The sequence below is a fragment of the Ylistrum balloti genome, unplaced genomic scaffold (genome assembly GCF_031769215.1).
Source record: "Ylistrum balloti isolate Yb309-2 unplaced genomic scaffold, AGI_CSIRO_Ybal_v1 Utg372384, whole genome shotgun sequence".
NCBI lineage: Eukaryota > Metazoa > Mollusca > Bivalvia > Pectinida > Pectinidae > Ylistrum > Ylistrum balloti.
The window spans coordinates 54,938-79,161 of record NW_026783087.1 but is presented as its reverse complement, the minus strand read 5'-3'; the positions used below and the strand labels follow the sequence as shown (position 1 = coordinate 79,161).

General features: G+C 34.1%; 2 protein-coding genes across 2 annotated transcripts; one reads left to right on the top strand and one right to left on the bottom strand.

Moving 5' to 3' along the window:
- Positions 1 to 237: 237 nt before the first annotated feature.
- LOC132564604 (cysteine and histidine-rich domain-containing protein 1-like) lies at positions 238 to 7,554 on the top strand. Its single transcript, XM_060229252.1, has 9 exons — positions 238 to 338; positions 1,171 to 1,277; positions 1,845 to 1,916; positions 2,169 to 2,334; positions 2,660 to 2,724; positions 3,264 to 3,334; positions 4,869 to 4,971; positions 5,847 to 6,035; positions 6,969 to 7,554. Exons 1-9 carry the CDS (start codon positions 263 to 265, stop codon positions 7,116 to 7,118), a joined length of 999 nt encoding a protein of 332 aa, XP_060085235.1. The 5' UTR covers positions 238 to 262; the 3' UTR covers positions 7,119 to 7,554.
- Positions 7,555 to 9,711: 2,157 nt separating this feature from the next.
- Positions 9,712 to 13,725, bottom strand: LOC132564603 (uncharacterized). The gene is made up of 4 exons (XM_060229251.1): positions 13,639 to 13,725; positions 13,118 to 13,258; positions 10,723 to 12,571; positions 9,712 to 10,367 (listed from the first exon to the last, which is right to left on the bottom strand). Exons 1-4 carry the CDS (start codon positions 13,723 to 13,725, stop codon positions 9,712 to 9,714), a joined length of 2,733 nt encoding a protein of 910 aa, XP_060085234.1.
- Positions 13,726 to 24,224: the final 10,499 nt, after the last annotated feature.

The window sequence follows — 24,224 nt, the reverse complement described above, 5'->3', positions numbered from 1 at the left end:
TTCTTTAAAAATACATTTGAAGGCTGTGTAAAGAAACACGGATACTTCTGACTACATCTGACAGCATGCATAAAGAGACAACAACTACAATATTAATTTTAATTCATAAGAGTTCCGGATATTTCTACCGACTTTAAGTCTATTTTTACATATGCGATATAAACTTCCGTGTATTTCGCCCTCTTCTATGTTGGAGATAAAAACAGTGGTACTGTCAGAAATAGTTTCTGGAAATTTCCTAAAAAATACATGTGGAGTAAACATGGCAGTAGACGGCTTGGTTTTTTGCTACAACAAGGGATGTGGGAAACGATTTGACCTTCAGGCGAACGATGATGGTAATTTATATATATCGGATATTGGTTGGTGTGAAATTGAGTGAAACTCAAGATGCGAAGTGTAATCTGTAACCAACATGATGGACTGAGATATATATTATCCTGTGTATATCAAATCAGTGAATAAGAATTGTGCTATTTTTATTATGTGTTCAAGATCTTTAGCAAATGATCAGATTTACCTGCAGACAGAGTTTATGAGTTAATATTGTTTTATCGGGTTGGACATAACCTCTTATTATGAGTAGTACTCCTTTTGAGGGATATTTACTGCTTTGAGTAATCCGTTTAATCAAATAAAGAGTCATTTTGAAATAACGATTAAAAAAACGAAAATCTCATTGAAAAATTGCAGCAAAAAAGGCGTCATCTTTTTATATGATCCGAAAGCCATTGTGACAATGTAAATAATTGCATGGGTTATCGAACTTGATAATGACAATTTTTATCACTGACTTTGTTCTCCATTGACTATAATCACGGCTCTCATACCCCATTTTGGGACTGGGGCCCGGGGCCCTTTATTGGGAAGATTAATGGTGTTTTCCTTAGAATTGGGAAAACTTGGGGTCTAAATTGGGAAAAAAAGATACTATTTTGCATTGGGAACGGGGCCGAATATCGGCCCCAAATCTGGCAGATCGAGAGCCCTGATAATGTATAAATTGTCTTAAATACTTTTGGTATATGTATGCTCAAAATAATAGAGTAGATAGTTTGGGTTACTTGAAACAGGAAACTTTTTTTTGTTTGGCCAAATTATTGAGTTCAGCTACTAAGTAACTTTTACACTTGGTTGCTAGATTACAATGCTTTATTGATTGTATTACAGGAGTCTGCCAGTTCCATCCAGGAGGACCTATATTCCATGATGCCTTGAAGGGTTGGTCCTGCTGTAAGAAACGTAGCACCGATTTCTCAGAATTTCTCAGCATTCCTGTATGTGAATTTTTTTAGTTTGCACCAATTCAGAATATATCCTTATGATTCACAAGTACATTGTGTTAGGATAAGCATTTATTTTTCAAAGAATTGCTTGTGATTTATCAATGAAATAAGCTTGAGCCATTGAAATGATTTTAATAAAGTGATTATAATAAATGTTGTAGGTATATTTTACACTGGATTGAATATGGCAATACCATATCATTGTATCAAATACATTTTTGCATAAATATGGGTGTTATTCTTTTTCAGAACCATAGAGAATTTTTTTTTCTTCTTTAAACTTCATAAAACAGACATGAAACTTATACATAAAGTATACATAATGACAGCGAAAAAATATTCTATATGAAAATAACAAAAAACAAAATATGTCTTTTCAACTGGCATCATGCCAGCTTGCAGCGAACAAATATGTCTTGAAGTTACAATATACCAGTAATATTACATGTATTTGTTTTTATATGTCTATTTCTTTGTCTTGTGATCATCGATAATGTCATATAACATTTTTTCCATTAAATACATATTTTTTTCTTTATCACTTTTGATTAACTGCAGGGTTGTACAATGGGGAAACATAACGAAGTGAAACCTCCAGAGGCAGAAAAACCACCGAAAGCTAACAATGAGGTACATATTAGTAATGTCCAATAGTCTGCTTTTATTTGTATTTAACTGAATTCCTAGGCAGGTGTCAGTGATTTTTTGTTTTTGTTTTTATTACCTTTTGATATTTTTGTATGTATTTAAACTACTCACTAAACCTGATTATATAATACAATGTACATAATTAGATACTGAAGACATTTATCCATGTTTCCTGTGTTAAATTTTTAACATGTGTTGTCTCCCTTGTCAGTTTTATTGCATTATTTGATGAAGGTGATAGTATGTAAGCCACCTCCTCAACCATTGAAACCAAAGGATCCAAATGATAGACCATCCTCAAATGAACCTAAACAGAAACTCAAACAAGTTATAGGAGCATCTCTTCGAACGGCACTGGATAAGAAACTCAAAGAACTAAGCCTGATGCAGCTAAATGCAGGTGAATATATACAGGACTGTGATTTTAATGTGAATCTTGATAGTATCAATAGTATTCAAAATAATTTTCCATTTGGAGACTGATTAATATTACCCAATGAAAGGTATTGTTATTGATGTTGGTCTGAATTTAGGAAGTAAAACCTGAAATTCGCACACAACAAGTTCCAAATTTGTATTGCAACACTAACTGTGTACAAGTGCTTATCAATAATTCTAGGCCATGAGCTTGAAGGTTTTTAAAAAATATTAAAGATATCCTCTCTACATTGTAAGACTCTAATGTTTTGAGGAAAACTCTTTATCCAGCCTTTCATTTATTTCAGACACTGATGGGAAATCGGAGGAAGTGAAAATAGGAACATCTTGTAAACGAAATGCTTGTAAAGGTGTAAGTATCATAGATGTATTGCTTCACACAATTGATATATTTCAACACAATGTAAACATCATATCAAGATCCAGTCTTTAATTCATCAGTAATTACTTTGTTCAAAAATCAGAAAGAAAGTTTTTGGTCAAACTTCCTGTATATCAGGTTAGCAGGTATCATAATGTACAAGGTATACATTTATGTACATGTGAATGTCATGTGTCTAGAAGATAATATTGACAAGTATAAATTACATAGGAGTTTTCATGACAATTCTGCCTTCCCAAATTTCCAATCAAATGAAGTAATCAAGATCTGTATTTTAATCAGATTGCCCGAATTCCATGTTTAAATTTTATGTACAGCTAGCGAAAACTATGAAAATAGTATTAAGAATAAAAATGGTTCAAGATCTTCATAATAATTTGTACTATATATATGTATGGTACTAAATACTTTAGCCTAATCCTCGAAACAAGTGTCACTATATCTCTGTAGTGTACAACTCACATTTACAATGAATTGTTGGATCATAATCTTCAAATTTTGATTTCCAGTGTTACAACGGTGAAGATAGTAATAAAGGAAAATGCCAATATCATCCTGGGGAACCTGTATTCCATGAAGGGTATGTTACACACTGAGCAACATCAACATTTCTAATAAATCTGTGTACTAAACCAGGGAGAAAACACTTCATGAGGAATTGTTTTCAGGTCATAAGTTCAAGAGTCAATGCTACAATAATTATGTCATCATTGTTATTTGAAATTGAGGCAAAGGTGAGAAGGATGCTCCTTGAAGTGATGATCAAAATGAACGTTTTATACCATTTGTGGACCAGTAATATTATTTTAATTCCATTTCATTGATTTCATTTATTAGGGGGATATTGATTTGGGTTTGTCCGTCCGTCCGTCGGTCTGTATGTCTGTCACACCTTTGTTTCCATATTCTAACTTCCCCAAATATCATCCAATTTGGGTGAAACTTAATCAGCAGATGCATCTTGGGCTCATCAAGACTGGGTTTGACTATCAGTGTCATCTACTCTATAATCCTTTACACCTTTATCTGGCTTTAAAGCAATACATCATAGCTCAAGAGAATATATCATTCTACATAACATTATGACATGTTTACTCCTAACCTCTAGAATATTTACTTACAATATGTTTGGAAAGCGGGGGATATAAATTCCATGAATTTGCTTGTTGATGTAGTAAATCATGATTGACTGAAAATTTTTATTCATTTATTAAATCTGAGATATTTTGGCATTTCATCTGCTCAGTGACTTTAGCATATTTTGTTTTGAAGAGCCTGATGTGAACTTCTCTACTTCAGAACAAAGAAATTATATTCTTGTTGTGATTTAGGGTAGCAATTCTCTATATGGTGGCATTTCCTAAAGATCACCAGCTGATAATCAATGACACCCATGATGTTTAAGTGTGATATCTTATAGCATAATGCCAAGGGATTGTAATTTATTGGTAGAGTATCGAACTTTGTAACCTCATATGAAGATGGGAGGTACAAGGTTCAACACTTTCTAATCAGGGCAGTTTTTATTTCTCAGGAATCTAAGAATTTAACCATGCTGTGTTGTAGTGGTTGGGACCTTGGGCAGGGCTTTAAAGTCTAGTTGTTTAGGATTACATGCAAAGGGGCTGGATCGGGAGGTATGTTATTTAGTGAGGAAGCCACCACCTGTAAAAACATGTACAATGAGACAATGTCTTGAAATAGAATTATTAGAAAATCGTTGTCAGTGTTCCAGTGCTTAATTTCTTGAAGGATTCTCATCAAACCCCACACACTTTCAAAGCATCAAGTTGTTTTTGACAAGTTTCAGGGTTGTTTGGTCAAGGTCAATGTCACTGTTACTTTCTTTAGAAAAGTTATCAATCATTACATTGTAATATAGCTTTTAGGGGGAGGTAGGGGACTTGTTTTGCTTCAGAAATACTCAATGTACTTGTTTATAAGAATTGTTATGAAGGTTATATATAAGCGGGTTTATGATTTTAACAGTGTATCTGGGAAAAATGCCAAAAACATGTAGACAGAAAGAAGTTATGGTCACTTAAGAAACAGGAAATATTTGTTTTTCCTTGAATATCTATAAGTTACAGGTGTTGTCTTTTATTTGAATGAAGGATGAAGTATTGGTCATGTTGCCAGAGGAAAACATCAGATTTTGACACTTTTTTAGACCAGGAAGGATGCGAGACAGGAACTCATTTGTGGATCAAACCAGAGGTTAGTTGACTCCTGTCATTGTGTTATTAATGATTCTAATTATGATCAATGATTTTGATACCGTGTCTCACCACCTCCAACTGGGTTGGATCTCACAAAAATATTTTCAAAATGATATATCATAAATATAAGGATTTGCCGTAGAATAGAATTTCTTACAACACAACCGGTAGAAGATTTAAGGTTGACGTTTCGATGACTACATTATTGGACTAGCACCAGCATATAAAATGTACAAGATGGGATGATATTAATCAGTTTTTGCAGCTGTACTATAATCCGATGTACACTTAGGTAAAAACTAGTGTGATGAGATCTGGTACACTACATATATCGCTAGTACACTTCACACTGGTCATTTGATTGATGAAGGTGGCTGTATAGTCATTGAAATGTCGCAATAAAATCTCCTTTAGTTTTGTTATAAGAACTTATATACTATGGATTTTACCAATTCAAAGAAAATGTTCCAAAAGATTTGTCTTCTTACAATTAAAAAAAGATAAGTTTAGAATTTGGCTAAACAAGGCAAAAAATGATTATTATGATAAAGCTACAAGATTTTTAATGCTATCATAGATAACTCCAGCACAACCTATAAAATCAGTCTCAACATTGTGTGACCACATAAAACAATTGTTGTGGGCTTAATGATGTAAAGTGTGAAGATTTTCTTTTTTATCTGAGAACATGTTAATTGATATCCTACAAGACTTGTACACTTTTGGTGAGTTGTAAATTCTACATATTGGTTGTAATATGATTTGAGCACATGAGAAAGCTGTGTGATCCCATCACTTTTACATGACTGGTTTTGTAATCTTGGAATCATGAAAACATTATGAATAACTCTAATACTAAAATCTGTATTACAGTCAGACAAACAGAAAGTCGGATGTCGGACAGATTGGCACCAGACACCCTCCACAGTCACTCTATCAGTGTTCGCAAAAGTTGCCATGCCTGATAAATGTCTCATTGAAGCTAATCAAGTCTCATGTAGTATCCACATTACATTTGATGGAGGAAAAAGCATTTTTGAAAAACAGATAGAATTAAGAGAGGTAAATATTTATGGCTATCAACAAAGGAGGAGCTGTGAAGCCTTGAATTTAAGTGCTCTAAATTTGTTTTATATCAATCAAATTCTAGTGCAGTGTCACTTTTTTGCAAATTAGCACATTTATGAATTTGTGCATCAGTAAAAATTCAAATTTTTTAACAATATCTAGCAGAAAAAATTAATGCAATCATATTTTAGTGCAATATTCCCAACAATCATATTTCAGTGCATTGCTTTCATATTTCAGTTCAATACTTTCAGCAATCATATTTCAGTTCAATACTTTCAGCAATCATATTTCAGTGCAACACTTTTAGCAATCATATTTCAGTGCAATACTTTCTGCATGAAAAGTATGAATATTAACAGTGTGTGAACCAGAATGCTTTGAAGGTGTTTCAATGTTTTGTCTGTCTTTTGGCATTTCTGTAGAGATCATGAGTATCACTATCTTTCTAATCTGAGCTGCTTCACGGTTTGTAAGTTGTAAAATTACTAAAATGCAGCCACAGTAATCAGATTTGGAAATGTTGCACTCTGCTAATTTTAAAGATGGTGAAAATTAGGATATTGATACAGGAATAAGGTTTTCTACCATTGGTGCATTTACAGATGTGCACAAGGTATCAAGTTGAATTTTCTGTAATCTGTTTCTGTTGTGCGGTGTCTCTCATCCCATTCAAAATTATGGTTATCATTGGTCACGGTTGAAAGGTCAAAGATTGCATAAACTTTTGCGAATTCATCCTACAATGATGATTTACATGTATCAGTTGTTCATCTCACGGGCATTTACTGGATTCAGTTAGAAATATATGTGATCCTCTGCAGGTGTTAGGGTAAAAAGGTATTAAAAACAAGGTACTGGCAAAGACAGTAAATAAATACAGATATTTTAGACATTAAACAAATATTCAATATTTTTTTCCTACAGGTGATAGATCCTTCAAAGAGTGATGTCAAATTGCTAGGAACAAAAGTGGAGATTAATTTACGAAAGGCTGAGAGTTGTAGCTGGGCATCTTTGGAAATGCCAGTGCAGAAAGAAGAGAACAATTCTAAAGCTAAAGAGGGGGACCACTGACAGACAAAACAGAGTTAGGACTTTCAATATTGATTTTTGTATTTGAACAGTTTTTGAAATTGTATACTTGTGACTTTGACAGCTTGGGAAGTTTGAAATGATAGATATTTTCCAATTCAGAGTTTTTTTCTTTTTTTTTCCTTTCAAAGTGTACAAATTTGGAATCTCAATATCAATCACTTGTAACTTGGAGTAAATGGAAATTTCAAAATTTGATATTTGTACTTGTATATTTGGTATATTAAAGTTTACAAATAAAAAAAAAATCGAATGAATCTATCATGTGTTATTTAAAGCAAAGAAACAAATATTTTCATCATTTGATTATGAAATATTTTTATGTTGTACTTGTCTCTAAAACTTTACCTTGATTCCATTTTCAGATAAGATTTGTCGATTGTTTGTTAAATTAATACCTCTTTTGGAATATATATATAGAGAAACTCTATGTGATGCACTTGATAATAAAAAGTAAATTGTTGATGATAATGATGTTTTTTTCTTCTTTTTTGACTTAGTACAAAGAATGTCACTATCGCACATAATCTTTGAACTGATGTCCATATATACAGGCATAACAGATGTCTGAAATATTCATTGCTGTAGAAATGTTCACTGGGTATTTGATTAGGCACTATCTTTATTGCCATGAATATCTTGAAATTAAATATCCTGCAAATATTACCAACCATACATTATGTTGGGATACTGCATATTGGAAATGCTGTAAAATCAGATATTTTTGTGCGACCCAATTTTCGTGGTTTTTGTGGTTTTTCCAAAACATGCTATCTATTGGCCACTTGATTCCTGTATGATTATACTTCAATTAATCTGCTAACACTAATATTTTCATTTTGTGGACTTGATTTTGTTGACACCAAGAGTATGTATACTCACGACATGAACAAAAATTAATAATCTAAGGAAATAAATGATTTCACAGTATCTGCTTAGGGTTTCCTTGCGCTTGCATGAAAATATAAATTTTTGTCCATGTTTCCTTCTCCCAAAGATATTGAAAAAGTAATCTTTCAGCTGTAAAATAAAGTTTTGGATAACATAACTTTCATTATTTCTTTATTTGCAAAGGAACAAAATTGGCTGAGTCCTGTTTAACTACAACTTTATTTGACAAGACATCTGATGATAAAAATCACAATGACGATAAATTTGCAAGACTGACTGCAATAGATTTCTTCCCACTGGCTACTGCACTTGGAACAAGATCACCGGTTGGTTAGCATCAAAATAAGGATGTGTTGATAAAATAAATCTTGTCACTGCAAATGACAGGTTTGTTTGCAGAAGAAAGTATTGAAGTATTAATTTATCTTCAAATAGACATCTTAGGAATAGCTAGAAAGCCAGCGGGATTCGTTTTCAGTAAATTACAATAAAAAGCCACACAAAACAGGTTTAACAGCATACCAATGATCACTTACTGCAACATGTAAATGATTCGAAGATAATGACAAAAGCTCTTCTAGACATGCTATATCGTTTCACACATGGTAAAATTTTAATAGACAAAGTATTAAGTACATAAACTATTTCTTTTCCAACTTTTTGCAGAATTGTACCAGTTACAATGCACATTAAAAAACTAATGCAATTTGCAATTAGTTTGAGCTTTGCCATTTTTTAGTAACGTTTATAATTGACTGGGCGATGAACATCGACTTGTTTCTATGAGGGATCTACTCATATGTTCCCAGTATGGACATCGACTTGTTTCTATGAGGGATCTACTCATATGTTCCCAGTATGGACATCGACTTGTTTCTATGAGGGATCTACTCATATGTTCCCAGTATGGACATCGACTTGTTTCTATGAGGGATCTACTCGTATGTTCCCAGTATGGACATCGACTTGTTTCTATGAGGGATCTACTCATGTGTTCCCAGAAAGAATATCAACTCTCCCTTATGTTTAATGCGATAGTTTTATATATAATTAAAGTCATCGTATTTAACAAATTGTTGTATAAGATTGAAATATCGCCTTACAACAAACAACAGAGAAAACAAAAAAGCTCGTTACCTGAATTATTCCTGTAAGCAGCCATTGTATCAATGGACACTAAGTCTACCAATTTCAACCTCTAGTGACATTTAAATCGAGGAAAATCCAAATCGACCATTTTTTATTACACTATGCAGTATAACACACCACAGATGAAGCTACTTTTGAAGTTTCTGGAAAGTTTATATACTGTGGAATCGAGCTGTATATGGAGAAGTATTTGTCGTTTTGTCCTAAAACGAAAACATGTATTTATATACATCTCAGCTTTACCAAGCCTTTTTAAACCTCCATGTGGTAATTGAGCTTCCTCTCACCACGTTTAAATACAATTATGAACTTTATTTATTTTACAAATATTTGGAAACAAGCTTTCATCTTTATCGATCGCTCTTGTTGGTCCTGATGGAAGCACGCGCGGGTCTTACTGTGGGTTGAATCTTTCGTTTAGAATTACTGTCCGGAGATCAAATATCTCGGAAGAGTGTTATACATTAAGCATTTACTACGTACCATTTGCTTGCAAGTAACGTGACTTTCCTGAAAACTCTACGTTTTGTTACCTCTAGGCATTTTGACTGTCGAATCCAGAGTCCAATTCATTATTTTCTGATTGTACAAGTTCCCACATCGATGGTTTGCTTTCCGTTCCATTCGTTGCTATCTCGCTTTCTGCTTGTTCCTGGGCCTCCATCGATGGTTCTTCATTTGGAGCTTGCTCCTCAGTCTGGTCGTCTTTCTTTCTCCGTTTGAGGGCTTTTGACTCAGATTCCTCGACTTCAATACTTTCCGAGTCGCTACTGGCTGTACCCTCTTCAGCCCCAGGAACGTTTTTTACCGTCGGATCAGGAGTGACTTCAGCTCCTGGAACGTCTATAACCATCGGATCGGGAGTGAGTTCAGCTCGCGGAACATCTATAACCGTAGGATTAGGAGTGACCTTAGCCGTTTGAACATTATTATCATTTACTTGCTGGATAAGAGCTGCTTCCAAATTCTTATACGCCGAGTTTCTCAATCCGGTGCAATCGACCGGATGTACATCTTCAAGTAACAGCGGAAGTGATGAAAAATTATTTATAAGAACTGGTATCAGTCTGTTGCTCGTCTTGTATTTGCCTTTCACAGCACTCAACATAGCCATGCAATCCTCGTCGTTGTTAAAGCTATCAGATATGATAAACAGGTACTTCATGTTTTCCCCTTTTTCCAACTGATCAACTGAAACAAGATAATATGCGTACTGATAGGTCATATCGAGGAGTCAATAAATGTTAATAGAGTAAACCATTATGTGACTGCGTTAACTAGGCTTTGAACAAATGTCAATAGATTAGAAATTAAAACATAAAAAAAAAATCGTTTGTGCTACAAATGTGTGAATAGCTACTTGTAAGATTCCTATGTTAAGCTTATAAAATATGAATCTGTTGTTTGAACCTAATCAATCTTTATTTCTTACAGGTGATAAGATCTTGTTATCATACATTTCGGAAATTATGGTGTTTGCAGGGATAAAGTTACTTTACAACATTTTTTTTATACATTAATATCGAAATAAGGAATAGAGATTTACCTCTTGAACAAAGTTTTCCGTTCAAATGGAGTTTTCTGTCCTCAATGAACGTTTTTGTCCATATTGCGTCCTCTCTACTATAGCAGATGCAACATTGATATGGATCAGATGTCTCTGCTTTGTGATTATCTATTTCGTCAGATTCTTCAGGCCGTTCTGCAAGTAACTCTTTTAGCCGCCGATTGACATCTTTTCCATGGTGGTTTTCCAAGGCATTCAAGCATTCATTGACTAACTCTTGATCTTTCGGGCTCCTTTTTTTAAAGCTGAATACCTCCCTTATCATAAATATGAGTTCATGAGGGTACATATTCACAATGCCAATAAGTGGGTGTCTCAATCGATTGGTGTATGTTACTTTCCCGCTGCTAAGAACACACCATATTTTCCGCAATTTCTGTCGCCGTTGCCTAATCTTCACTTCGTTTCTTTTGTTGTCTTTCCAAACCCTGAATTCGTTGAGCATCATTATCATGAGTTCTTTGAAATAGTGAGGCTCGGTGACGCTATTTCGTGGTTTTGTGAGAATGTCCAGCATTGCCTCTATTCCATTTGTTTTGTCTCCTTTATGAAAGAGACACTTCCCGGAGAAAACTTTTAATTTCTCATGTTCTTTGCAGTCATGATGATTAAAGGCTCTCTGAATATACTCGTAGGCAACTGTTATGCAAGACTCGTCTACTATGATATCTAAGCCATCTTTCCCCTGCTTTGGTTTCATGCCTTTCAAGTAAAAAGCTTCAATGATGTCCAACAGCGTGCGCGATGTAACGCGTTGCTGTAGACACAACTCGCCGTTTTTAATAGCGTCATCAAGATCGCCTTTTTCTGGTTCCTTTTTATTTTGACGCGAGGTTTCTTCCAGGAACCGTTGTTTCTTAACCCTATATTTCTCTAGGTAGGCATGAGCTAACAGAGAGTAGGCAAACCAATTGTGCATTTTTTCAATCTTCAAGGATTCGTTAAAATGTTTGATAGCCTGATCGACATTTTTTTCATAGTTTTCTTTTTTGTCTTTTGTTGCACGCCTATCTGTCAATGTCAATCCATGTCTGTTGTGAACGACTCTGTCGCGATTGAAACTTTCGTAGGCCATTTCGAAAGCTTTCATTGGGTTATTCCAAAGACAACGAAAATCGTCATTCTGTTCAATGAAGCTAGGGATTGGTTCTTGTTGCCCTTTGATCTCCTTATGTCTTGTGGCAATTAAATGACCCACATACGCGTATGATCGTGCTATGTAAACTTTCAAGGGGTCATTTTTCTGATTGACCTTTGATATTTCTGAAATGCACTCAAGGAAGTTCTTGAGTGCACAGCACATATGATGTTTCCTCTCTGTCGTCTTGGATACATTCCTATCAGCCGTTCCTAAACGACTGTGTGTTCTAGCTAATTGGTGTCTCCAAAGTTCCTTTTCAGTTCCAGGCTCCAACAGGTCCATCCCGAGCTTAAAATATGTGATAGCTTCGTTCTGTTCCAATTTAGTACCATGTAAACACGTTTCCGTCAGGAGATGTTTGATTTTCGTTGTGGCATCATCCCATTGTTGAAAGGCATGTTTAAAGATAATCCTCCGGTTCCCGGTCACCATTTGTGATTTCAATTCTAGATGTTTATGAACATCCATGAGTTTTTCTTCCACTGATTTCTGGGCCTCTATATGTAAATCAGTCATAAGAACATAACCGATTTCCAAACGACATCTGGCTTCTTCTAGTCTGTTGCAATCTTTTGATCGTAAAGTTTTGAGCTTCTCTTCTTGTATTTTGATGTCCATGTTTAAATTTGTCTTCATTTCTATAAGATTCGCAAGTGTGTTGATGTTTTCAGGAAACTCATTATGAATCTAGAAATAATACACATTGAATATTTACATTTGTATCAACAAAATGATATACCACACCGAGAAATTGAATCAAAATGATAAGGAAGTCTTGTGGAGATATTGGCGATTATGAGTTTGATCTATTAAAAAAAATCAAAACTTTATCTATGATACCTGATTACAGCTTAGACTATCCATTAAACTAAAGTACTAGATTAGTAGGAACTGATATATATATATATCGGATCTCAAATACAATTTCATTTGATGTGGCAGATTATTAAACATTGAAGATTTCGCTTTGCTAGCCTTGGATCAGTTTGACAGGTTTCTAAACGGAGGCAACAATTTTGTTCCATCTTGTTTAAAAAAAGGACGTGACATTTACATTATAATATGCAATGGCTGCGGCAGCCAATGAAAAACGTTCAAGGGTATATTACACGTGACAATATGAAAAAATGGCACATGGCTAATTTACAGGAGAACAGATTGATTATAAGATAAAATTGATTGATTTACAGAGGCTCGGTTAAAAGCTTAAATTTAGTCTGTACTGAGACTTACCTGTTCCATCATAAATAAACCACGACGCTTGTATAAAGGCTGTATAAAAGTCAGAATAGCCTCAATGTTCCTAATGACAGGTTTCATACAGTCAGGCGCTGTTCGAAGTTCCACTCCCTGTTCGCCTTTCATGTAGGATATCTTAAAAAATAAAAACATGGATGAGTCATTTAAATAAGTATTCAATGTTTCCGAGATAAATTTGCTAGTGTAGATCACTGTGCCAATGAAGACACCTGATCTATGAAGGAATTTCTTTTATAAATTCTGGCTACCCATATACTGTTTCAAGGGATCTGACCCTCAAACGATTCAGTTATCGAAAAAAAATATTCTTAAATGCTTTGATACTTAATTAAGATTTTTATTCATAATTCTCAACGATAAAAGGAAATCACTTAAACTTATAAAAAAGTTTTGTTTCAAGGTTTGATGTCTAAAATAGTAATATCGTTTATGGTCTTTATAAACTTCAAATACCTCTGCCATCAACTTGATATCGCGTTTGCTTTATAATCTACCTGCGCATTATCCACTTCATCGAGAAAGCACAAATTACGGTTAAAGAACCCTGCAGGCATCACCTCTGCAACACTGGTCTCCGCCATTCTGGTGATTTTAAAAAAAACCTGCGATGCAGATACAGAAAATAGATATATAACAGTTCTTATATTTAAATGTGATAACCACAAACTTTTATGAAAACATACTATATATAAACCATTTAAAAAAATCAGTTAAAACTTTTTTAATGTTTTGATAAACTGTGATAAGGATCCAATATACAAGCTTAGCTCATCATGGTTAAACAGGAATGAACTCATTTCTAATCGAAAACAGCTTCGTTGAGATCGATGGCCAGATTTGTCCCTGAAGAACTACTTCTGATAGGTGACAATCCCATTCCTACTAAATGTAATATTATGGAATATTGAACATAATATTGTTTAAAAAGTGATAATAATCTGTCGTGTGAGTTTCAGATGTAGTTTGAAAAACGTTACTTGTCCGTCCCTTCCATGACAGGTTTGGACGATACAACACTACCGAAGTTCTGAACAAAGGGGTCAACATTGTGAATGATGTAGGAACTAGTGAGATTTCTAACTGTTTTTAAACCAACATTCTAAGATCATGTTTTGCCTTAATTACAGCTTAGCTTTTAAATATTTATACATGTACAGATTTATTCACTTTCTGTATTTATTTATTTCATTTATCTGTTTATTTCATCTAATCATTCATTTCTAAAATTGATAAACAAATATTTGCTATGATAACTACTAATTAGCAACTCTGCCTGTGTCCTCCTGCTTGAGTTTTGTCCAGTGTAGTTAAATATTTTAAAATCTATCCACTCTAATAAAACACATAGTATATATTTTCATAACTAAACATCACTACTTCATTTAACTCTTCATTTGATGCCCTTTAACAAATTATTCTTATGGTGACATTTGATAAACAATGATTTTGATAAAAGATTCCATAATCAAATTAACAAATGCACATATAGTTAGTGTCAAATTCGATTGATTACAAAAAAGTCAGTTTGTGAAGACATTTGGGAGTCATTGAAAACGACAAAACAGCAATAAGAATAGTCCAAATAATTAGATCAATGCCCTTATTCACTTTTTGCAAAATGACTTCTGCATGCTATATATATGTTTTCCAATTTCTTAACCACGTCAATAAAGATGGATGCAAGAAATTATCACATGTATTTACAACCAACATTGTTTATTACAAGACCGTTTACACTTGTAAAAGACTAATCACCATTTGTAGCCATTGTTTTTTCAAGCCACAGAGGCGCTTATTACCTAGCCTTATACACACAACATACACACCTTATACACACATAACCTATTCTATAGTACTACTATATAATAGTAGTACGAAAATTCTTCGGTACGAACATTCCCGGGACCGCTGCACACCGTGCTTCCCTCCTCGATAGGAAGCCATTTTAACGGATTTAAGCGCTAATCCACCGACTCCTCGTTCACTACCTTGAATATTGCGAAGATGTGAAGTACATTCACGTAAATTAACAAAGAAATTACTCCGGAAAATCCCAAAATAGATCACAGTCACATGTAGCACAGTAAAGACAATATGGCTGCATCGAGGTCAACGCCTCAAAGCCAAAGGTGTGTTTTTCAGAAAAGTCGCAATTTCTCAGTAATGGAACATTCCACGGCATTCGCGTTTTCGGCAATGTGTATTTTATGTGCAGAACTATGTCTTAAGGTCAACATAGCTGACCTCTCAGGGTACACTTTAAGGTTGGTAAACAAGAGAATATGTACCATCATATATGTTTAAGTCCAATCAGATATATATTGTAAGAGTATATACTTACAAACTCAGGAGAACCCAGTAGGACAGTAGTCACCAGATATATTCTAACTTGTATACAGCTACAATGGTTACGTAATAGACATTGTCAATTGAAGTGGACCTTAGATCAGACGGCTCTGTCTAGGGAAACAACAATTTGGTTTTCCCAGAAACAATGAAGTGTCGGTTTTACTTTCGTTTTACCTGGTGTTAATACTGTTATCTATAGTGATATAATTTGTGTATGTGAAATGTTCAAGGCCATTTCAGAAAAAAAATATGTTATCAGTGATTACTTTTGGGTAGGCTAATAATCGAGAGCGCTTCATTGTGACATTATGAGCTGAATACCAAATTACAGAATATCGGTATATATATCTATATGTCAACAAAGTCGTGATAATTGCTAACTGATATTATGGAAATTCCTTTTGCATTTTGGGTTTATCCTTTTGTTCACAATACAATCAGACCTGGGATCCAAGATGTTCAATTTAAAGTAGCAATGCCAATACACCTATAATTTTCGTCCAATACCCTGTCGTACGACTTTATATCGTAAATCTTTTCTGCCATCTCTAATTGTACTTTGGAATTCCTTGCCAGACTTCTTTAAAAAGGATCCATAGATTCTTGGACTAAAAAAACACCTCTTTCATAATCCCCACCAAGTACCATCTTTCTATGATATCAGTAGCAGGATGGGTCAAATCCACCACTCTACAATTTCATTATCAGATCGAAAAGATTTGAATGAGTGTTCTTTATTTTCTCTCAATACACGATTGTCCTGGTTTTTCATTCACCGCGAGCTTTATAGATCTGTTCACTTGGAATGTATTTCAAAATTGCTTTATGATATATCTAGACAACCCAGCCCCACTTTCTACCTCTTCTACTCCTATAGACAATATACTATAAGTATTACTCGTTTTTTTCTCTTCTCTTCTTATGTTTCAATTTTGATTGCGTTTTCTATAACTAGAGATGGATTTATATAAGTTGTAAAACTTGTTTCCGTATCCAAGTTCAATTCCATGTTTGATGTTACTACTGATGCTATAAAAAACTGAAACAAGATATATTGATACACCTACAGAAACATGTATTAAATATTATTAAAATACTTTTGTTGTTACTTGTCACTCCTTGTTGTTAATTTTCCAGAAAAAAAACATATGAACCGGTGGTTTTATTTCTGTTTACACGTGAGAGGGCGTGTTTACCTTTAGCAGTATTTGTATGATACAAACTGAAACATTGTTCATCTAAAGTTCTAAATATTGTAATATTTAAAAAAAAAAAAAAAAAAACGAAATGTGAGATGAAGGAACTATTATGATCATTCTAAATGCTTACATGACTCTTACACTCCATGAAATAACTGACTGAACTGCGTAATATTTTAACATTGAAACATAAAATGGGAGATCCCATTTTATTAGACATCTAAACACATGATAAGTCATGATAAGTGACTTTAGTTAAAAGTGAAGATATCAGCACAAACTCTCATGATTACCAGTGATATCAAATGGAAAAGACAGAGACCAACAAAATCAATAAAACTTCCGGTATAGGAAACGACAAGGCCGTATAACCTTGCACAAGACTAAATGTCAGATATATATATATTGCTTAATACATATAGTGTGGTTGTTAAGCTAGAGATCTCGAACATGCAACGTAACGCATTATTTACATTAGATGTAGGATAGTCTAAACAAATTATACTTACAAACACAGGATAAACCAGCACGTCAGTAATCCCCATACATTTTTTCCTAACGTTTGGTTTATAAGGTTCGAGAATTTACGTCAATTCATACTTTCAATAAACTAGACCTTAGATCGAACCGTGACGCTAACGTGATGTTTGTTCACTTTGGGTATATTTATGATGACGTGTCTTTAATCAGGGTGAGAACTGTCAGTTTTACTTTCGCTTTACCTAGTGTTAAATAATATATAATATAAACTTAATTTATTTTACAACAATTGCGAAACAAGTTATCTCATCTTATAATAATCACTCTTGTTGGCCCGGATGTAAGCGCGCGAGGGGTCTTATTGTGGGAGGACACCGGAGTACCCGGGGAAAACCCACGTGGTCGGGCTGGTGACCCCTTACCTTTTCACGTCCGTTCCGGGAATCGAATCAATCCCTTATCCTTACAATTTCAACATACGAAAAACATGAACAAATTATTTTTGATTGTGTATGGAATGGCTAACCAGATGATGTTAAAAGAGACCAATTTCAAAACAGCTAATTATGTATTACAACATACATACACCATAAATCTATTAAACACATACATGTACATGGTTGTTTCTGTTTCTTCATTTATTTTGCCATAAAAAAAAAAAAAAAAATGATATTAAAGGAATTTTTGTTAACTATCGTTTGGATTATTCATATTCCTTAATGAAAAAGGTCTTAAAATGAAAAAGTAATTATAGTAATGATTTGATTAAAAAAAAAATCTGAATTTCAAAAATAAATAAACGATCTGGGCTTGCACAGTCCTTTTGTATTTTATGTTTGCTATGTCCATGTTTCTTTCTTGTTTTCATCTTATAGTGTGAATATGTTTTTTTTTTGTTTCTGTTTGTTTCTTTGTGGTTTGTTTGTTTTTGGTACATAAAGTAACCCAATGTATGTAGATGAGTAGATGCATGACTTGTAAAAGTTTCTGCAATTTTTCTGTCTTTCCATCTCTTTGTCAGTTATCATGATTTGTATCATTTTTTTCTACATGTATTTGTATCTTGTGAAAATTGAATATAATCCTTGTCGTAAATGTTGTAAATAGTTTTTAGAATCATTTCATGACATGTATTCAAAAGATTTAAAATTGAAATACTGAGTTGAAAGTTCATTGATTAACCCAGCTTGCAAGTAGTTGTCAGTGAGTAGTTATTATAAATAACACTATCTGAAACGTTATCTTTAGTCAATAACCCATAATTTTCTTATCTGATTTTCAACTTTAGTATGTAATTAAGTTGATAATAGACAGGAAGTCTGGTCCAATCCATAAAACCCCTCTTGTGCTTGTATAATATGTGCCCAAAAAGATTCAAAATTCAATTTATAATAACTTTTTTTGCAGTTGTTGTACACAATTATTAAAGTTATTAATAAAGACATGCATTATTAAAAGCCATTATACACACTGTGTATAATAGATATCTTTCATAACTAATCCTCCTAATCTTTTATATCTTGTCGTTCACCATGCAAACCTACATCTATATATGTGTAATTGTAAGGAAAGACAGGATACTTAGTATGAATCAATATGCCTAATGTAATTTCTTACATCAGCTGATTGAAATAGCAGCGGTTTGGTTGGATAACACTCAAGTACAAAAATATACGAAATATGGTGGGAAAACTGGAGATATAATGTTTATCATGGTATATGCTGATGAAAAATGTCAATGTTGAACATGTAGATATTTAGCTGATACTTACTTTGACACAGATTATATTTGCAATTCTTTTTTTTTTTTAATTACTAATTCTGATGAAAAAGAACAATATTTTTAGGAGAGCTATATGTTCTAATTATACAAATAACTTTTCAACTTAAATTACTCCATTAATATATCCTTGATGGTTTATGCTTTAAATCAGCCTCAATATTATTTTATATATAATATACTAATATTTTTGTAAGGCATAATGAGTGTTTAATTGCAATAAAATACATTTATGATGAATGATGATGGTAACATTAAAAGTAACAGGGCAATGCAACTTTGCATGGATGGGGAAATTGATTTGCACATTTTGTAAATATATCAAGTTACAAACGTACAACTTATTTGATACAATCATTGAAACGTTCTTTACATTTGCTTCGCCCTCTATGTACCTGTCCGTGCTGGGAGTATGATGTTATGTATTTGAAAACATAATCTGGAGAATCTGGAATAAGTTCAGTTTCTTCAATGTTTGTTAAAGAGGGTGTTTTCTATAAATAAGACATTTGTACATACACATTTGTGCATAGGGGCCGATTTAACCCTACGTCGATTTCATTTCCTAAATGCATTAGACCTAGTAGATACATGACTGAGTATGCCTATATTTATAAATAACTGAAAGCTAACTTACCACCTTCTCTTCGGTGCCTTCTTCTAAAGATTCTTCTGGTATTCTCCACGATTTCTGCAGATCGGGATCTCGCCCTTTCCACAGCCTCAATAGCATTCTGAACGACGTTTGCAGCATCCATTTCGGAAATATCTCACCTTGATTATTATTATTATTATTATTAGGAGATTAGCGTCCTCTATTATGGCCTTTCGGCCTTTCAGAGGACGAGAAAAGATAGGAGTGAGTAGAAAGGGTACAGTTTGTAGAAGTCAGGAAGGGAAAGGGAGGTAGAGAGTGGGGAGTCGCCTGTACCTAACTCTTAACTTAGCGTCGCGTAACTATAAATTTGGAAGGCGACTTGGGGGGCCTAAAAAGTCATTAATCGTAGGTGCGACCTATGGTCTGCTTCCGGTGGTCCGGTTATCTTCGCTGCGCGTTCCGTCTGGATTTGGAGAGGAGGTGGGGATGATAAGGGAATTATTTGGGGGATCCTTTTATGGCCTATGTTATTAATCCAAATATTGTGTCACCTCTAGATAGGGGTGATTGACTTAATGAGCCAATCCTGAGGGTCTTACGACTGCCCGGAGGCGCTGGCCCTGGGGATTTATTTAGATAAAAAATGTTTGAGGAACCTGTTTAATTGAGGTGCACTTATAATTTTTAATTCTGATGCTATCCTATTTAGTTTTAAGGTCTTAATTAAATCATCAAGGTTATATAGTAGTTTCTAGCCTATACTGGTACCTGTGCTAGCCTTGATGATATGTTACTGAAAAAGTTGTGCATAGCGCACTTAATCTGGTGAATTCCTATTCTACACGCGTTGATTCCGCGGGAATCAAAAAATAAAAATATAATTTGGAAGGTCTGTCCAAAAATGACATTATCCCTAACTTAATCTTACCTACTAGTCTATCTAGAGCCCCTGGACCGTCTTGCAATAAGCCTTCTCTTTTACGAAAAGTTCAGGGGGATCTTTAGCGTGCAAAGGTGACCCCTCCTTCACACGGGACCCGACATTTTTAAGTCCCATCCGACGGACTGTATATTAGTGTTAGTAATTAGTGCAGGTGCAATTTATTTTTGTTGTCCAATCATATCTCTTGACTTGTGCTTCCTCCTTCCGATGCTCTTTCAATTCTACACAAATGTCCTCGTTCACAATATACCACTCCAAGCCATCAACTATTGTTCCACTCGACATTTTTAATTTTTATAGTGAAAGTGCTTGTTAATGGTTATGATAGGGGCGGTAAGGGGGTCCTAGAGTAAATGTGCTGGGGTTTAAAATATCCAATCCATTATTATAGTTTAACTAATTTGGATAATAGGGTCATTATTTGTTTTGTTTTTATTGATTTATTTAGATGTAATTCAATAGCACCGCCGGAACCGGAAGAACTACAGGAGCCACGTCGGGTGGCCGGACTCCCCGCCTGAGACCAGAACAAAGACGTTGTAGTACTCCCTTTTCCAGTGGGTACTATATTATTTAAATCACATAGATTTAAAAAGTGTATTATTACTTTTAAATATAAAGTCCGTATTTTCCTTTTTGTGATTCTAGTTATAAAATTCTGTATTATCTGTATTTAAGTAATTGTGCTTATGTGTGTCTAGTTTCTACCGGAACCGGAGTTATCACAGGAGCCACGTCGGGTGGCCGGACTCCCCGCCTGAGACCAGAACAAAGACGTTGTGATACCCCTGATTTCGGGTGTCAGTTGAGGCTGCTATTAATTAAATTAATCCTATATCATATCGAGTAGGGGTTTGGACTGTGTTAAATAAGTTGGTCCGGCTATATTACCATCAACCTTGATACATGTCAACAGGTTTTATGGTGGCCGCCATATTGTTAGTACTAACGACGCAATCGGCCAGAGAAAGCGAATCTGATTGGTCAGATAGAAAATACCAAATGATTGGTTAATAAAATGGATTAGTCCAAAACTGTTGAAGAAGGTAGGTGTTCATACATCCCACTGCTTGTTTAAATTCACTTAAGTGAAAACGATTTTAACTTAAGTGAAATAATAAACCTCTTAAGACTTATAAAAATTATTTCACTTAAGTGAAATAGTTTTACACTTAAGTGAAATAAATCATAATGCGAAAAGATGTTTAATTACCTTAAGACAAAAATAATTTCATTTAAGTGAAATAAATTTATTCCACACTTCATCTTAAGAGGAAATAGGATTAAATGTTAAAACTGCTTGCCATAGTCGGCTAGATGAAAGGCGAGTGCGTTACCTGAGTGAGCACCCATGTGCACATGGCAGGTATACCGAGTGATCAATTAAAGTTACATATGAAAAAATTCCATTACCGATTGATGGAGGTCATCATTTTACATAAAAAGCTTTGTTTAATATTTTCCACTTTAAAATTAATATATTCATATTTGCATGAATATTAAAGCTTGCAAATAAATTCCTTTACAGTTATCTAATTTAAAAAAAAAAACAATGCATACTATACATGTACGTGTTTTGGATCATTAGGTATTTAATTTTATGTAAAAAACGCCCCTGTTTTTATGAGAAAATAACTGATATTTGCCCAAACATATTTGATTTAATAGAAATTTGAAATAACTAAAAATGTATACAATTAAAAGATATTCATATAATAAAATTATTAAAGAAACATGTATATTAGAATGAACATACAACTATTACAAACAACTATTTGGTATATTTGAATCTGACACATAAAAAAAAACCCACACTCACGTTATTTCTTTACCTTTTTCTGTTCAAGTTTCCAAAAACTTCAGAATTGGTAATGTTTATTACACAATTAAATTATCAATTTGGGTTCTTTTTTTTTAGTTCTAAATATCTCTATCCATCAACTCATAATTTTTTTCTACCTACATGCAATTATTTTACAAAGTACCTGACGCCTTTCTAATGTTGACATCTCTTTGATTGACACCTGTCTAATATTGACATCTCCATGAGTGACTGACACCTATCTAATGTGGACATCTCTTTGATTGACACCTGTCTAATGTTGACATCTCCATGAGTGACTGACACCTATCTAATGTGGACATCTCTTTGATTGACACCTGTCTAATATTGACATCTCCATGAGTGACTGACACCTATCTAATGTGGACATCTCTTTGATTGACACCTGTCTATATCTCCATGAGTGACCCCCTAATGTGGACATCTCTTTGACCCCTGTAAGATATCTATAACTGATGGGTAATGTTCATATATTTTATCCCCCCCGTTTATATCTCATCATACCCCACTAGATACTATTCTAATGGCTATCATATATTGATCCCCCTTTATATCTCATCATACCCCACTAGATACTATTCTGATGGCTATCATATATTGATCCCCCGTTTATATCTCATCATACCCCCTGGATACTATTCTGATGGCTATCATATACTGATTCCCCTTTATATCTCATCATAACCCCCCCCCCCCCCTTCCTGGATACTATTCTGATGGCTATCATATATTGATCCCCCTTTATATCTCATCATACCCCACTAGATACTATTCTGATAGCTATCATATACTGATCCCCCTATATATCTCATCACACTCCCCTATATCTCTCTGATTGTTATTATATCTGTAACAATGACCCTCCTCTCCCCCTACACCTCCCACCCCTTTATTTGGTATCATTTTTTATTCCATGCATGTATGTTGCACTTCTTTCCTGTAAGTGACTTGATTGATAAAAATGGGTCTTAGTGTACATGATTGGTAAATGATTATTTCCTTTTTACCTCAGAAGTTATACAATGGTTTCTTATATATAAATATATATTTACCTCAAAGTTTTATAAATATGTTAGAGTAAACGAATTATATATGCATCACTAAGTGTTAATTTCCCACTCTGCATATATGTTCAGAATTGTATATTGTTTGTAAACTTTGTATTTATAATTTCGACATTAATTGTAATTAATTTTCTCCTTTTCAATTTAAAAATACTACTTTCTTATTGTCAGTCTCTTTCTGTTTATAAATTATTGACCCTAAAATCTCTCTTTCACCAAAATATATCCTTTTAGGTCAACTGTTTATTTTCCCTTTGCACATGTATATGCAGAAGTCTACATGCATACATGTATATAAAAATTCTCCAGCCTTGCCTCCACAGGTGTTATGTAATCACACATGTACAGGTAACCCAGGTATCAGTGACCAAGTCCCAGACACAGTTACCTATCATATCTCATTTTATTTTTAAAGCTATAAAGTTTAAAATAAAATTCACAAGGGGGATCAAAATTCCATAGGGGGATCCTTTTTTATGGGGTAAAGCGATCCCCGGGTCCTTTTCTGATGAGGGAAAAGTGATCCGGATCCTTTTCTGATAGGGGATACAAATATGATATGACACCGGTAGACTGTGATTTCGTTAGAATGTCTGTTGAATGTTTCATTACTCATGACCCTGTAGTGGTTTGACTCTTACTAGGTGTACGTACCCTTGGTCGCAATGTTAGTAGTACTCTGGTTGGTTAAGGCTAGGGTTTCCGGAGGGAGAACTTGTCTGGTTTCGTTGTTAAGTCAGCCATCTTGCGAGATGATTCGCGGTCAAGTTATGCTGCAAATACCGAAATTTTGCCATTTGGAGTAAAACAACCTTTTGTTCGAA